This window comes from Eptatretus burgeri, chromosome 7 (assembly GCF_056783735.1).
Source record: "Eptatretus burgeri isolate ZD-2024b chromosome 7, Ebu_testis_v1, whole genome shotgun sequence".
Classification (NCBI taxonomy): Eukaryota; Metazoa; Chordata; class Myxini; order Myxiniformes; family Myxinidae; genus Eptatretus; species Eptatretus burgeri.
In genome coordinates this window covers 92807717-92822258 of record NC_140967.1, presented here as the reverse complement: position 1 = coordinate 92822258, position 14542 = coordinate 92807717, and the positions used below count along the sequence as shown (strand labels likewise).

The following is a 14542-nucleotide window of genomic DNA, read 5'->3' as shown; positions in this document are numbered from 1 at the left end:
TCACACATACCCTAGCCGTCCGCTCCTGCCAAACCCTCGCTCGCTATCACTGATGCTGCACAATACCCTGCCCACTGTTTGTACCCTCCACACCCTCGCTTGCACTTGCCGCACCGTTACTGCCATGCATTCCCACGACTCTGGAACTGCCGCGCATGCCTGCCACACCTTCACTGCCACCTACACCTGCCACATCCTCACCCTGCCTTCACATTCTCACCACCCTGCTACTCCTTCAACACCACTCTTCCAGCTCCACCATCGACCCAGCTCCCACATTACACCCTCAACCTGCTTCCTTCTCACCCTCACACACCGGTTGCCCACTGTGGCCGAGCCACTGGATGCTGCACACTCCACCAGCACTCGCTACACCCTTGCGACCACCCCCCTCATTCCCTTGACCTCTGCCCCCCTCCCCAATCCCAACTTTACTACTCTCTCGAACTACTCCCTCCCCCATTCCTCAGTCCCAAGCCCAATTTCCACTACCTAAACTGGTCACCATTGTGATTCTTCTCTGTAAACTCCCTCCACAAATGTAACCGACTTTTAAAGACAAATTCCTTGTACTCCATTACCTCCTGTAAAGTAGCTGTCCATTCCTTCATCTGATCTACAGCAATCCTGAGGTAAGCCATTTCTACACACTTCTAACAACAAAGACCATCCTCTATCTACTCTTAATACTGGTCACATCAAACATACATCACACCATTTGTAATCTTTCTCCATTCTCACTGTTGCCCGATTGATTTGCTCTCTGTTGACTCATTTCCCAATTTTCTTTTCACTATCTTTCTTCACTTGTGCTTGCAACTGATTAATCCAATCTAGATTGAACTAGAAGGGCACTCGCTAGAGTACATCCCTCCGCCCCGTAATGCCTGAGCCACGAGAACATATCGGGCCCCATAAAATTTTGAGATATCATGATATATATCGTTTTCGGCCCGATCTCTCAATGGTGAAGAATCAGTTTAAAATCTTTATTAGTCAGATCCGGATCCGGATCTTCATCAAAATCTAAACAGTTTGTCCTTGCCACACACCCAACCTGTTCATCAAGTTTCGTCCGAAACCGTCCCCAACTTTTTGAGATATCCTGCCCACAGACAAACAAACAGCAGTGAAAACATAACCTTCATCCACCTTCGGTGATGGAAGCAACGAGTTCCCCTGCAAGGAACTTCAACGCATGAAGCCGGCACAAAGGTCGCCAACCAAGGATTTGTTTGTCCGTGCTGTGTCCTATTTTAATGCTGATCATCAAGAAAGAAAGCAGCACGTACGATTTTAAAAAGCCTTTGTTTTGATACAGCCAGGAATCAAGCCAGCAACATGCCAGACTTCGAGCGGACGCTCTAACCATGACACCGAGCCTAGTTCTGGGTACATTATGTAACTTCCAAATTGCAGGTTGCAAGGGACTGTTTTGCCAGGGAAGAAATGTATTCATCACTTTAAAACGTCATAGTCAACGAGAAACTAACCTCACATTTCAATAATCAACAATTTCAAAATTCTGATCATTCTTTAAAAAAAACTTTCAATTTGAATAGTTTTATGATGAATAGAAATGCTCAACGAACAGGAAATTGTCCTGCATGCAATATAAGAAAAAGTGAGCTCACCTTTGAGTCGATGCCATGTTGGGAAGATACGACCACTACTTGTTAAGCGTGGTGACCTGCAGTGGCAAGGCGACCATTAATGAGGCGCTCATCATGTTCACATCTCCAGTTGCAGATAGGACACGCTAGTGTATCTTTAAGCTGTCGGATGCGAATAAATCTTTTTTAATCTCACATTTTTACAAAACCTCATTGCAAACTTACGAGAGGAGGATCTCATTAAATGATGTTTAATTGTTATACAGTAGTTTATCGCCTCGTGTGTAAAGTAACCTTGTGTGCCAACTTGCTTTCTGTGCTCGAGCAGCAGTTTCTTTGCAGCTGTCGGCCATGAGGGGCTCATGACTAATTGGACTAATTAACTATCCAAGAAAGAAAGACCCTGTGGATCCACTGGGCATGGCGAAGCCGGACGTTGATGCATCTTCCGTGCCTGTCATTTTAGTCTCCAATACGTCTTCTCATGAATGTAATCAAGCGATATTAAAACGGTTGAGATTCAGACAGAGCCTGATCTTACGTAGCATACTCATAGCATGTCGTCCCATATTACAAAACATGATACGGTCATTAAATCATGAAGTTGTGCATTTTGTTTCTCCTTTGTTTCTTTTTAAATAGAATTGCCTTAATCCTGTTTCGAAAACAGGAAAGTCTGAACGAGTTTCAAATGATTTTCAACATCGTTTCTCTAATGTTGTTTACAGTTTCATAATTACTCTCTTCATGACTGTGCTGGAACATACAAGCTGCCATCTTTTACTTCATTCATTTTTTTTTTTTTAAAGAAAGATCAGCTCAGGTATTAAAATCATAACATACACGGATTTTATGTAGATAACCATAGTTCTGGGGAAAAAGAAAATCTCCAAAGTATAAACATATATCATAGTTCTGTGAAAGTTTAAAAACAAACAAAAAAAAACAAACAAACAAGGATTTTGGGGTGATGGTGTCAACTGTAAAGTTTTGCAGTGTGTGTTGTTCATGTTGGTTTCTATCTCCATATGTGGGATTAAGAAGGTGCAACGGAGTCCCCCCAGGTCTCAATGTGTATCCACCTTCATTTCAGTAAAGGGGGGGGGGGTGTTACGATTCATGGACCGACCTGTAAAGTTTTGTTGTTCTCAAAGTTTTGGTCCCAGGGTTCTTTTCAGGATGGTCACTGAGCCCAGGACAGCTTTCAACTTTGTAGTAATATTCCCAGGGATGGTTTCTAAGATCTCTGTGAGGTTCTTCTTTGTCATTCACTCTTCTCCAATGATCACTGGTACAATTCCAGCGTTCTACCAATTCCAGGATCTTTTTACTTCATTTTTGAGGTCTTGACTTGGTATTTGGTCATTTTCTTGATTTCTGCATTGTTTCGGCCAAGATTGCTGGGAACGGAAACCTCAATTAGCAATACCTTCTTATCTTTTTTGTACCTAAGTACTATATCCGATCTCCATGCTTCGTTTTCTATGTTCACGTTCGATCAGATGACTAGGTCGTATGTGAGCGTTACTTCCTTGTTCGTAATTATTGCTTTTGGTTCATGTATCCATGAGTTTTCTAGGACTGGGATATTTTAGATTTTGCAGATGTTCTAGTGGTTTACTCTCCAAACCATGTTGTGCCTTTGTGTGTTCAGCTGTTCTGACATGAATTATTTTACATTCCAAGAGGTGATGGCTCGTGCTTTCTGATTCTACCTTGCAGAACCTACACTTGTCCGAATGACTCTGTCCTGCCATTTTCTTAAAGCCTCAGGTGTCCTGTCCTTGTTCTTTGGCATTTATAATGATTCGATCTCCATCCCAGTTTAGCTGACCTCTTCTTAGCCATTCCAATGAGCCTTCGTTGTCGATGCCCAATCTATCCAAGTCATGTTGTTGTTTTTTTATATCTTCCTGCCCTTTTGTCTTTCTCTCAATTGTTGGTGTATATTTGTTGATATTTCGCTATCTAATTTTCTTTGGTCTTCTTTTGCCATCATTGGGGCTGTATTCGTTGCTGTTTCGGTTTCATGTGTGACATCTTCCATTTGCACCTGTGTTTGGAAATGTTTTGCTCAGTGAGTTAGGGATAACTTCTCTGGCTTGCTGTTTTCGTGTTTGCATACAAGATAGATTCTGTAGTCTGTTGAACTTTTCACGTATTCAGCCAATCCGACAGATGTCGTTCTGTGCACTTGGTAGAGTTCCACCAGGCCACGACCTCCTTCTTCTCTGGGCATGTGCATTCTGGGGATGCACTGATTTTTGAAGAACACTTTGGATCATGAGGAGTTTCCTTGTTTTGATGTCTCGTTTTTTGATTTCCGCTTGTGGCCAGTTTACTCGTCCGCAGGTGTATTGGAACACTGGTACTGCCAGTTTGTTTGTGGTTTTGATTTTGTTCCTTGGGGAGAGGTATGTTTTCAGGATCAACCTCATTCTTTGCAGGTATTCTTTGGTAATTGTTTTGCCCATTTTTTGTGATATATTTGGTGGCCCTCTTCTACTCCAAGGTATGTGTATGATGCTTCGTAGTCTCGGTCCTGTATTGTTACCTCCGCCACTGAAGGTGGAAGGAGGTTATGTTGTCACCCCTGTCTCTCCGTCTGTTTGTGAACAAAATATCTCTAAAAGTTGTGGACGGATTTGGACGACATTTGTGGAGAGCTTGGGTATTTCACAAGGATGAAATGATTAGATTCTGTTGAAGATCCGAATCCGGAACTGGATCTGAGAATTTTTAAGTGATTCTTCACCATTGAGAAATAAGGCTAAAAACGACATATTGCAGGATATCTCAAAAAGTTGTGGATAGATTCGGAGGAATCTTGGTGGGCAGGTTGGGTATGTGACGAGGAAGAATTGATTCGATTTTGGTGAAGATCTGGATAATTTTTTAAATGATTCTTCACCATTGAGTGACAGGGCTAAAACGATATACAGCACATTTCAAAAAGTTGTGGACGGATTCGGACAAAACTTGGTGGACGAGTTGGTTTGGTGACAAGAACAAGCAGATTAAATTTTCGTTCCGGTCTGAATCCAGATCCGGCCTATCAGTGGGGGTACAAAACGTAAACTAATCAGCCTGGTGGAGATATGTGATCGACCAAGTGCCCTTCTCACTGTATCGATGTCGATTTTCATGTTGTCCATTTTTATTGGTCTACCTTACACGAATGTGCACTTGGCACACTTATCTTGACCAAATTCCATTTGGATGTCATCAGAGTACCATTTTGCTAATTTCATCCATGTACAGTAGATGTGTCACCTTTCATATTTTTTTGGACGTTGTTTTATTGGTTGTTAGGGTGGATCCTTGTCCTTGCTCATTAATGAGGTTACTTAGTGGATTCAGAGTCAGGCAAAACAGGAGGGGAGAAAGGCTGTCTCCTTGGAAGATCCCACGTCGTATTTTCACTCCTGGTATTTCGATCTTTCCTTCTGAGTGCTGCAGGATTAGTGGGGTATTCCATAGATCCATGGTTTTCTCAATCAGCTTGATTATTTGAGGTGTGTGTGTGTGTGTGTGTGTGTGTGTGTATACGTGTGTGCACGCGCACGTGCTGTCCACAATAACAAGGTTAAAACTTACTGGGAAAGCCGATGATACCTCTTTGTACAAACAATAAGAGTCAGTATTAAAATCAATGTTCCAAGTAAGAACATGAGGAGACTCGTGACACCCAAACCTAAAAGACAGGAAGAAAAAACAAACAAAAAAAACCGTAATTTTGCAAATGTAGTGAACAACATACTCAATGATACATAATAGCCATCATCAAAGGACTGGCAGAATAGCCAAGATATATACACACTTGCCTCAGAGTTGTCTAACCTGGGTTCGAATCCTGACCCACCTATAAGCTGTCATCCTGGTGTTGCACATTCAGGGAGGTGTGTGTGTGTGTGTGTGTGTGTGTGTGTGTGTGTGTGTGTGTGTGTGTGTGTGTGTGTGTGTGTGTGTGTGTGTGTGTGTGTGTGTGTGTGTGTGTGTGTCGCTGTCCCTCGGATGAACGTTAAACTGGGAAACCCGTCTGCTAGCATTATATTAGCTGTCGGATGTTAAAGGTCCTTCACGAACAGAAGGTGAGTTACCACTGGCATTCCACACAAATTATTAATTCCTGCACACTCAGTCGAGTATCCTGTGTGCAGCCAAGAAAAGCAACTGCTTTGGCAGAACCGATGTCTGCATTGGGCATGGTGCAGACAAACATACATATGCACAGTACATACCCAAAGTCTGTCTTGTAAAACTGATACATGAATCATAAACAGTATTTATTCCATGGAGTTCAGCTTTTTACTACTCTTCTTGATAATATTTGTATGTAAGATGTATTTTGAATGAGTTGATATTTCAACGATGCCACTTTATTGCGCATTCAAATTGGCAAGAGTATATTCAGAGCTTGCAGCAGCTCACAATTACCATGGACTTATGAACATTGAGATTAAACCAAATGAAATTGAAGAGAATTGTCAACCGGCAAAAAAATGTGGACTTACATACCCCCCTTGCTCCTGCTTGAAATCGAGCACAAGTGGAAGTGGAATCGTAATAAAGATTACAGAAGTGCACACGAAATGGCCATCCCTTCACCATTCGCTTTCTTTGTTCAACTTCGTACTGTTTTGCTTTGAAAACATTTTGGTACAAATGCTTTTGTAGTTTGTGATGCAACTGTCTGATCAAATACCAATCCAACAGTTTACAGTCCAGCTGGTAATCGAGACTCAACTAAATAGCGCAATTGTAGGTGGGCTGCCATCCTGTTTAACTTTTAACATAGATCTCTCGAAGGTCCAATCACGTCTCTCACCTATAATTGGAGGGAACAACCAACCACCTTCCACCGAATCAATTATCCCCAGCTGTGGCGAGGACTTTATAATTCGTTATTACTGTGCTCTTCTTGCCAAAGAAAGCTACGTCAAGCAACCAAGAAAAGGTAAGTCCTTTGCCGTTTCGAATCTGCATACATATTGTTGCAGTTCTCGGAACCGCATGCATACAACAAAGAGGTGTCCCAAGACAGTTATGCCATTAATATGCGTGTAGATAGTCCCCTTCCTTTTGTTTAACGGGACAACGGGGAGTGCGTTGCGATGGTCTAATAGTTTGGGTTATTAAATCATTTTCCCCTCCATTTCATTCCCACTGTTCTCTTATTTTCTTTCCTGGGATAAATCAGTCACGAACGCTTTAGCAGTAAGGTTGGCGAGCTGCACCAAAGTCCACCCGAAAGCCGACATGTGCGGCGAGTCACGTACACTTTAGCAGCAAGGTGGGTGGGCTGCACCAACGTATACCCAAAACCAGATATGTGCGGCGAGTCACGAACGCTTTAGCAGCAAGGTGGGCGAGCTGCACCAACAAATACCTGAAATCCGACATGTGCGGCGAAAAATCAGTCATGAACGCTTTTGCAGCAAGGTGGGCGAGCTGCACCAACGTATACCCGAAACCCGACATGTGCGGCGAGTCACGTACGCTTTCGCAGCAAGGTGGGCGAGCTGCACCAACATCCACCCAAAACCCAATGTGCGGCGAGTCATGTACGCTTTAGCAGCAAGGTGGGAGAGCTGCAACAACGTCCACCCGAAACCCAACATGTGCGGCGAGTCACGTACGCTTTAGCAGTAAGGTGGGTGGGCTGCACCAACGTATACCCGAAACCCAACATGTGCGGCGAGTCACGTACGCTTTAGCAGCAAGGTGGGCGAGCTGCACCAACGTCCACCCGAAAGCCGACATGTGCGGCGAGTCATGTACGCTTTTGCAGGCAGGTGGGTGGGCTGCACCAACGTCCACCCGAAACCCGACATGTGCGGCGAGTCACGTACGCTTTAGCAGCAAGGTGGGCGAGCTGCACCAACATCCACCTGAAAGCCGACATGTGTGGCGAGTCACGTACGCTTTTGCAGTAAGGTGGGTGGGCTGCACCAACGTCTACCCGAAACCCAACATGTGCGGCGAGTCACATACACTTTAGCAGTAAGGTGGGCAGGCTGCACCAACGTCTACCCGAAACCCGGCCAAGCTGGCGGACCACGTGAGGGGTCGGGGCCAATCAAAGCGCCAGATTCGGGCGATGACGTCGAATTCGGCATGATCCCCTCCCCCGAGCTTCAGGCTCTATAAAAGACGGAGAAGCTCCTCCGTCTGGGGTGTGTGCGATTCGGAGTAGTGTTTTCACGTGGTGTGTTCCTGCTTCTTGACTCTGCCCACACCTCACCTCATCCACCCGCCTGCCTGGTCCCACCCACTACTCCAACCTCACACTCTGGACTCCGCCCTTCTCCACTCAAGCTCCTCTGTCAGAACACAGGCTCCACATGTGCGGCTTGGGCCAGAGACAACGCGACTACTGTCGGGTACCGCACCATGGAGCATCCCCTCCCCCGGAACGCCCAGGTTCCGAGAGCATCACCTCAACTGCCCTCCCTCTCTGGTTGCAAAAGTCCCTTCGCATTGGGGCTTTTTTTTTCTGTGTGTGTCTGAGTGTGCTAGTGCCTGTCTGTTAAGTAAGTCTGTAGACGTGCATTATTGTTGTAACTGTTATTAATCTCGCGTCAAGTCTGCACTGTGCCTGCTTTCGTAAGTTGCTTGTATTATTGTCGCACCACACCTCTCTCCTCTTTCCCTGCGTTAGATACCCAATAAGTCTTTTTCGTACCACATACTTTTCCTCGCTTGCTTGTGAATAAATAATCATCATTAGGAATGTTCCCAGCTTGCCTTTGTCTTTTCTCTCATTGGTCCAGCATGGTTCGAATCTAAGCTGAGCCGGGTCTTTATTCCCAACGATCCATTCCTTCTCGCCTGTATGTCCTTGACAGTGTCGCTCGGCTGCATCCGATCCGGAGAAGTGATCCGATCTGGTTCGGACAAGGCGTACCGAGGGCATGGTTCCCCAGTAATTAAACCACGTGGTTAATTAGGTAACCCGATTCCATAGACGGGAGGACCCTAGGTCACGCGGTTGAGTTATTGGTGTCTACGGTCGGTTTAGCCCAGGAATAATAGGTTTAGACCCGGAAAAAATTTTATAACAAGCTGAAACTTTCAGGAAATGTTCAGAAAACTGTCAGGAATAACATACTAAAAGTCCCCAAGAATCTCCATTGGGGCTTTTGAGAAATTAAAGATGGCGTCCAAGATGGCCACCGGCTTGAGATTTTCTCATATTTCAGGCTCAAAACATCATAAAAATGCAAATAATGAGTCTAAACATATCTTTTTTGGGGCAGGGAATTCAATTTCAACAATATTTTGAAGATTTAATGAAACCCTTATGCAGTTATACATAGGTCTAAACCTATTACTCCTGGGCTCTGAACAATTTTCACCATATCTGTGGTAATACTCATTCTTCTTCTTCTTTCGGCTGCTCCCGTTAGGGGTCGCCACAGCGGATCATCCGTATGATCCGCATAGTGATTTGGCACATGTTTTACGCCGGATGCCCTTCCTGACGCAACCCTGGTCGCCTCTTACGATACAGGGATATGGTACACCTATTTTAACCGAGGTATACACCGGCCCAGTATACTGGTACTCATTTTGCCGACCTCGGAAGGATGACAGGCTGAGTCAACCCCCTGGTGTATGAATTCAGTGGCCCAACGGGACTTGAACTCAGGACCTTTTGGATCCCAAGCCGCTGCCCGAACCACTGCGCCAACACCAGGCATCTGTGGTAATACTATAGAAACCTTAAAAAATAGAGTAAAATAAGAATATTCATGTATTGTATTAAATACATTAACAAAAAACAATTAACAAAACAATTACAAATGTTAAAACTTGTGAAACATATTTACAACATGACACATGTTCACCCTCAGTCATCATCCTCATCATCAGTTTCTGGAGAAACAGGAGTTGATTCTTCAGTTTCTCCCTCAGCATCCAGCAAGGATGGCATTGGTGCTGCATTGTTGCAGGTTTGACCAGTGCATTTTGTACACAGGGCAGAGCAGTGCACCCCCATCTTCCTGCAGCCACATGACACTCCACAGCCATAAGAGATCATGTTGAGCAGAGTGTCTGGAGCAATGGGATGGTCAGTGTCAACTGGAGTCAGGATGTCCTCCAGTTTCTATCCCCATGCTGTTGGCTGCAAGGGCCTCCCCATCCATTCCTGAATAGTGAGATATGTTCTGAAGGAATGTTGCTTGGCTGCAGCACTTGTTGGATGAACGAAGATCTTTGTGTTGTTCAGAGGTAGCAGTGTGCACAGCAGTGAACTTCTCCAAAGCATCGCACAAAGGAACACAGTGAGGCAGTGCATGCACCCATTTGGTTAAGGTGCTGTCTGTTATCCCTCTACCATGTGTCATCCCTCCACTGGTTTTCAGCATCCTCATCAGGAACTGCTCGATTGTCTGGTCAGAGAAGTTGCCAGACCAGAACTCATTGGCTCGGCGGATGGTGAAATACCTCTTTGCAGAGAACAACGTGTACTCCTCAGGTGGCATGACTTGTGCAATGGAGTTCATCTGCTGCAAGTACAGTCTGCCAGACTTGGCATACGGTAGATGACCTGCTGCATGGAAATGCTGGATCATCTCCTGCACACAGTGAAGATGAAGCTTCCAGTTGCCAGTCCTCTCAGCTCTGATGAAGTTGAGCATGAGCAACACCTGGTGGATGTACTGCACCCATAACTTCCCCGTTCTGCTCTGTGTGGCAGCTTGATCTCGGTGGTGAGTGAGAAACTGTTGAAACTCTTGCAGACTTTCATCTTCATCTATCTCAGCAACATCTTCATCTTGGTCCACTGTGTCCTGGTACAGACTGACCAGATGTTCCTTGTTAGTCTGGCTCTCCCAGTCTGACTTGTCTAGCAGTACATAGGTGAGGGCCAGCAAGGTCAGAACGTGGGCACGCACTGCTCGAGAGAAGGCATGACCTGTGAGCATATGCACCACTGAAACTTTTGGCATTCACTCGTTCCCACAGGTTTTCCAACCCGCTCCCTGTCATGATCTTCCCAATGCTGCCTTGGGAGGACATCAACAGGTGGAAGCCACCAAGTCGCACCACCACTTTGTCCAAGTCTCTGGAGGCAGCAACAATTTCAGAAGCCTTTTCATACAGAGGCTGATAAAATGTTATTGGGCAGATCTTGAGGTTGTGCTTGTCACTTTGTGTCTGTGCAAAGCACAGTGCAGTGTCGATAGTGCTGGGGTTGCTTGGTTCCAGATTGATGAATGGGAGAGTCTCAATTCTGGAGGTTTGGAACTCATCACTTTTCAGAACAGTTTTCATGAAGCCACTCCAAGGCAGACACGGTGTTACGTTCAACATGTACCCAAGCATCCAAATGGAATCAAGAGCTGATGCTCGCAGTCTGTAAGTGTCGGAGATCTGCAGAGGCTCTACTGTAACTGACTGCAAAGTAGGAACTGCAGGTTTGCTGTATGTCTTGATGGGTATGTGCCCAAAAGTGCCAACTGCTTCAGCTGGGGGTAGTTGCATTGTGCGCTTGACAGGAGACTTTTCTACTGCTCCCGGTGGTGTTACACAAGTTTTGCCACCCATGGCATGGAAAGTGTTGTGCCCAGTTAGTGTAGCAACATTGAAATCTGCATTATCAAATACACACTGGGTGAAACCATTGATGCCATAGGAGGGCTCATCAGCAGATATGAGGCTGTTTTCAAATCGCTGGACCTCCTTGTAGTCATCTGCAAAACTGATGCTACTGAGGAGGTCTATCAGCTCGCGAGAGGCATACTTGCGATGTATGTACACTGCTATGGCAAGTAGCACTGGTGAAATGAAAGACCTTGGTCTGCAGGCAGAAATGACAGAATGGGCAATGGCAATGCATCGCCGACTCACTTACAGCAGCATTTTTGCCCATTGGGTCCAACAACTTGTGCAAGAAGAGCTTCAGAGACTCAGGAATCATAGAGGAACCATTTTCAGTTTCTTCCAAGGTTGGATATTCACCGAGATCATAGACTGACAAACGAATCTCATAACGAATAATTGAAGCTGCCATTTCAATTATTCATTCATTTTCACAAGCTTTGTCAGCTGCTTGATCTGCCACCCACCTCTCACGAAGTATCGGGTGAGCAGATTCACGGACACTGACTATGCTGGATTTTCCAGGGAGGCTTGTTATAATGATATCATCTTTGTATCGCTCTTTCAGTTTCTGTTTGAAGTACTTGAGAGAATAGCCTTCCTCACCATTCAAGAATGTTTCCATGTGCTCCATGAGGTCAGAAACTGCATATTGACATTCGTCATTGTCATCTATATATGCACATAGCTCATTGAAAGCTGAAATCCTTTGAACATCAACTGGTTTGCCAACAGGTTTCAACTTTTGTGGGTTAGAAAGAAATTCCTGGGTACAGGCACGATGGTATTTTGCCTCTGCGGCAACCAAATCAATGTTTGCTTCTATTCTTTTGGTAACCGCCTCTCCCCACTCATCACCCCTCTCTGTTGCCCTTTTCAACACATTGTTCTTGAACTCTATTGTCTCTACATTGCTTGTCAACTTTCTGCGTTTTGTTTCAAGTCTGCTGCTCGTAATCAGTACTTCAGAGCAGAAAAGGCAGTGTGTAGTTTTGTCAAACAAAGGAGTTCTGGACCGCAGGGTGGGTTGTTCAAATTGCTCATCTGCCGCTTATTTCTCAGACTTTCTTGTCTCATATCTGATGGATGATTCCCGGGTGTAGGCTTTTCTACAGGCAAGGTGAAGTGTCAGTGACTCCTCTATCTGTAGAAGTTCAGGAAGACCATCCTGTCTCTCAAGGCTTGCAGCTACGAGAGTTGTCCTTCCTTTGGGTCCAACTTGCACAAAATCCTTGATGCACAAGTCCTTACAAATGATGCACATCTCCATCTCCTGCTCTGAAAAGAAAACATTGTATTGTGCATGTCAGCCATATTAAATATGTAATAAGTTGATTTAATCTTAAAAATTTTTTAATCTTAGCCATAGTAATTGATTCTTTATAACTTAAAATCTATGTTTTGACCCATTATTTTTAATTCTATGATGATTTCAGCTTGAAATATGAGAAAAAAATCTCAAGCCAGTGGCCATCTTGGACGCCATCTTGAATTTCTCAAAAGCCCCAAGGGGCATTATTGGGGACTTTTAGTATGTTATTCCTGACAGTTTTCTGAACATATCCTGAAAGTTTCAGCTTGTTATAAATTTATTCTGGGTTTGACTCAAATTTGACTTAATACTCCTGGACTATAAGCGACCCTCCGCGACACGGATTTATCCGTGAGCGATGGCCTACAATTCCGGGGAGTTTGGTGGGAATCGATGGAGCTTCCTCCACCTAGTGATCTTCTTACCCGACCCCACCGGCCCGCAACAATATATATATATATATATATATATATATATATATATATATATATATATATATATATATATATATATATATATATATATATATATATATATTGTTGTGGTTGACGAAATTCGCAAACCGCCATTCAGGTCCCGTAGGTGAGATATCTCTGTAAGTATATGTGTAGTTAGCCCAAACCCATTGTTTAGAGGGAATAAATGTCATTCATTCGGGCTGCGACCCTTTTAGATAGCCGTTTTTCTTTTACTATCTTTATTTTGGACCAACCACCATTACTACCACCACAACCACCACCAACCGCATCTCGACAACCACAGCCACCTTCTCCAGAACCGCCTTCACAACATCCACCTTCTCCACAACCGCTTTCACACACCAACCACCACCCGCAACGCCGCTTCACAACAACAGCAACGCCAACAGCCACGACCTTTACCGTCACAACTCGCCCTCGCAACCATCGCATCACCACCATTCCCGCGCCGCTTGTGGGCACCGATACTGGACTCGTACAGGGCGCGCACCGAGCAGCGGGTGCAAAAACACCAGCCTTTCCGAGAAATCGGATCAAGAATGATTCACGCCCACTTCTGTTCCGTCCTATCAGCGAGCGTGGGGCGATTTGGCCCCGCCTCCAGGCGCGTCGGAGTATAATCGCTATATGCAGATTCGCGGATCAAGAATGATTCACGCCCACTTTCCTCCGTCCAATGGGGGAGCGTGGCTCCGCCCCCGAGCAGTTCCTGATCCAAAAATCTGCATATGATTTCTCCTGTCGCACTATAAAGCGCCGAGCGCGGAGCGAATCAGGGCAGTTGGACGGAGTTGAGGAGAGGGAAGAGTTGGAGAGTTGTGGCGGCGGCGAATTCAGTCAGGAGAGTTGAGAAGAGGAAAGAGTTGGAGAGTTGTGGCAGCGGCGAAATCAGTCGAGAGAGTGTCTGTCAGGGTCCGGAGAGGCTGGAGAAGCCAAGAAGCTTTGTGGAGGTCTGCGCTCGTGTCAGAGTCGGGGAGCTGCGGAGAGGGGAGGCCGGGAACGCGGTCGAGGTCGCAGTGGCGTCGCTCGTCGCGGGACCCAAGCCAGCCAGATATCCTCTTTCCCCCGAGCATCAACAACCCCTCCCTGTTTCCCCCCGCGCTGAGATAGTGTGAGAGGGGGCCCCGTTCCCACCCCATTCCAGGCAGTGCCAGCGAGGCCCGCGGAGTCGGGGCGCCGCCGCCATTTTGCGGCTCATCACCAGACGGGTAGGTTCGACGCGGTCTCGGCCCCAGGCCCGTCTGCCCCCTTATCGTAGAGGGTGGCCCCTTTTTCTTTTGCTTTGGAGTATATGTGTTGTCGGCGCCGTCTGTGAAGTAAAACTGTGTAAGTGTTGCTGTGTGCTCGCGTAGTCGGTAGTAGATCTGCATTGTGTTTCTCTTTTACATTTGCTTTTTGTGCAGAATTGTCGTGTTACTTTTACATTTGCTTTTGGTGCATAATTGTATATGTGTGCTTTCCGTTTGCCGCGGAATAAATGTGCTTTATGTTGAACTGTTTCTCCCGTTTCGCTTCGTCTTTTCTTTTAT

At 45.5% G+C, this 14542-nt stretch overlaps 1 protein-coding gene and 1 pseudogene across 4 annotated transcripts in view; both read right to left on the bottom strand.

The window, feature by feature from the left end:
* Window positions 1-14542, bottom strand: part of LOC147023805 (cell surface glycoprotein MUC18-like) — a 142180-nt gene that overhangs the window by 15361 nt on the left and 112277 nt on the right. For all 4 annotated transcript variants that reach the window (XM_085889621.1, XM_085889618.1, XM_085889620.1 and 1 more), the window contains 2 exons: window positions 5211-5307; window positions 1635-1690 (listed from right to left, as the gene is read on the bottom strand). In XM_085889621.1, coding sequence (XP_085745747.1) covers window positions 1635-1690; window positions 5211-5307 — 153 coding nt within the window. The remainder of the gene's footprint in view (window positions 1-1634; window positions 1691-5210; window positions 5308-14542) is intronic.
* Window positions 9324-11634, bottom strand: LOC147023807 (uncharacterized; annotated as a pseudogene).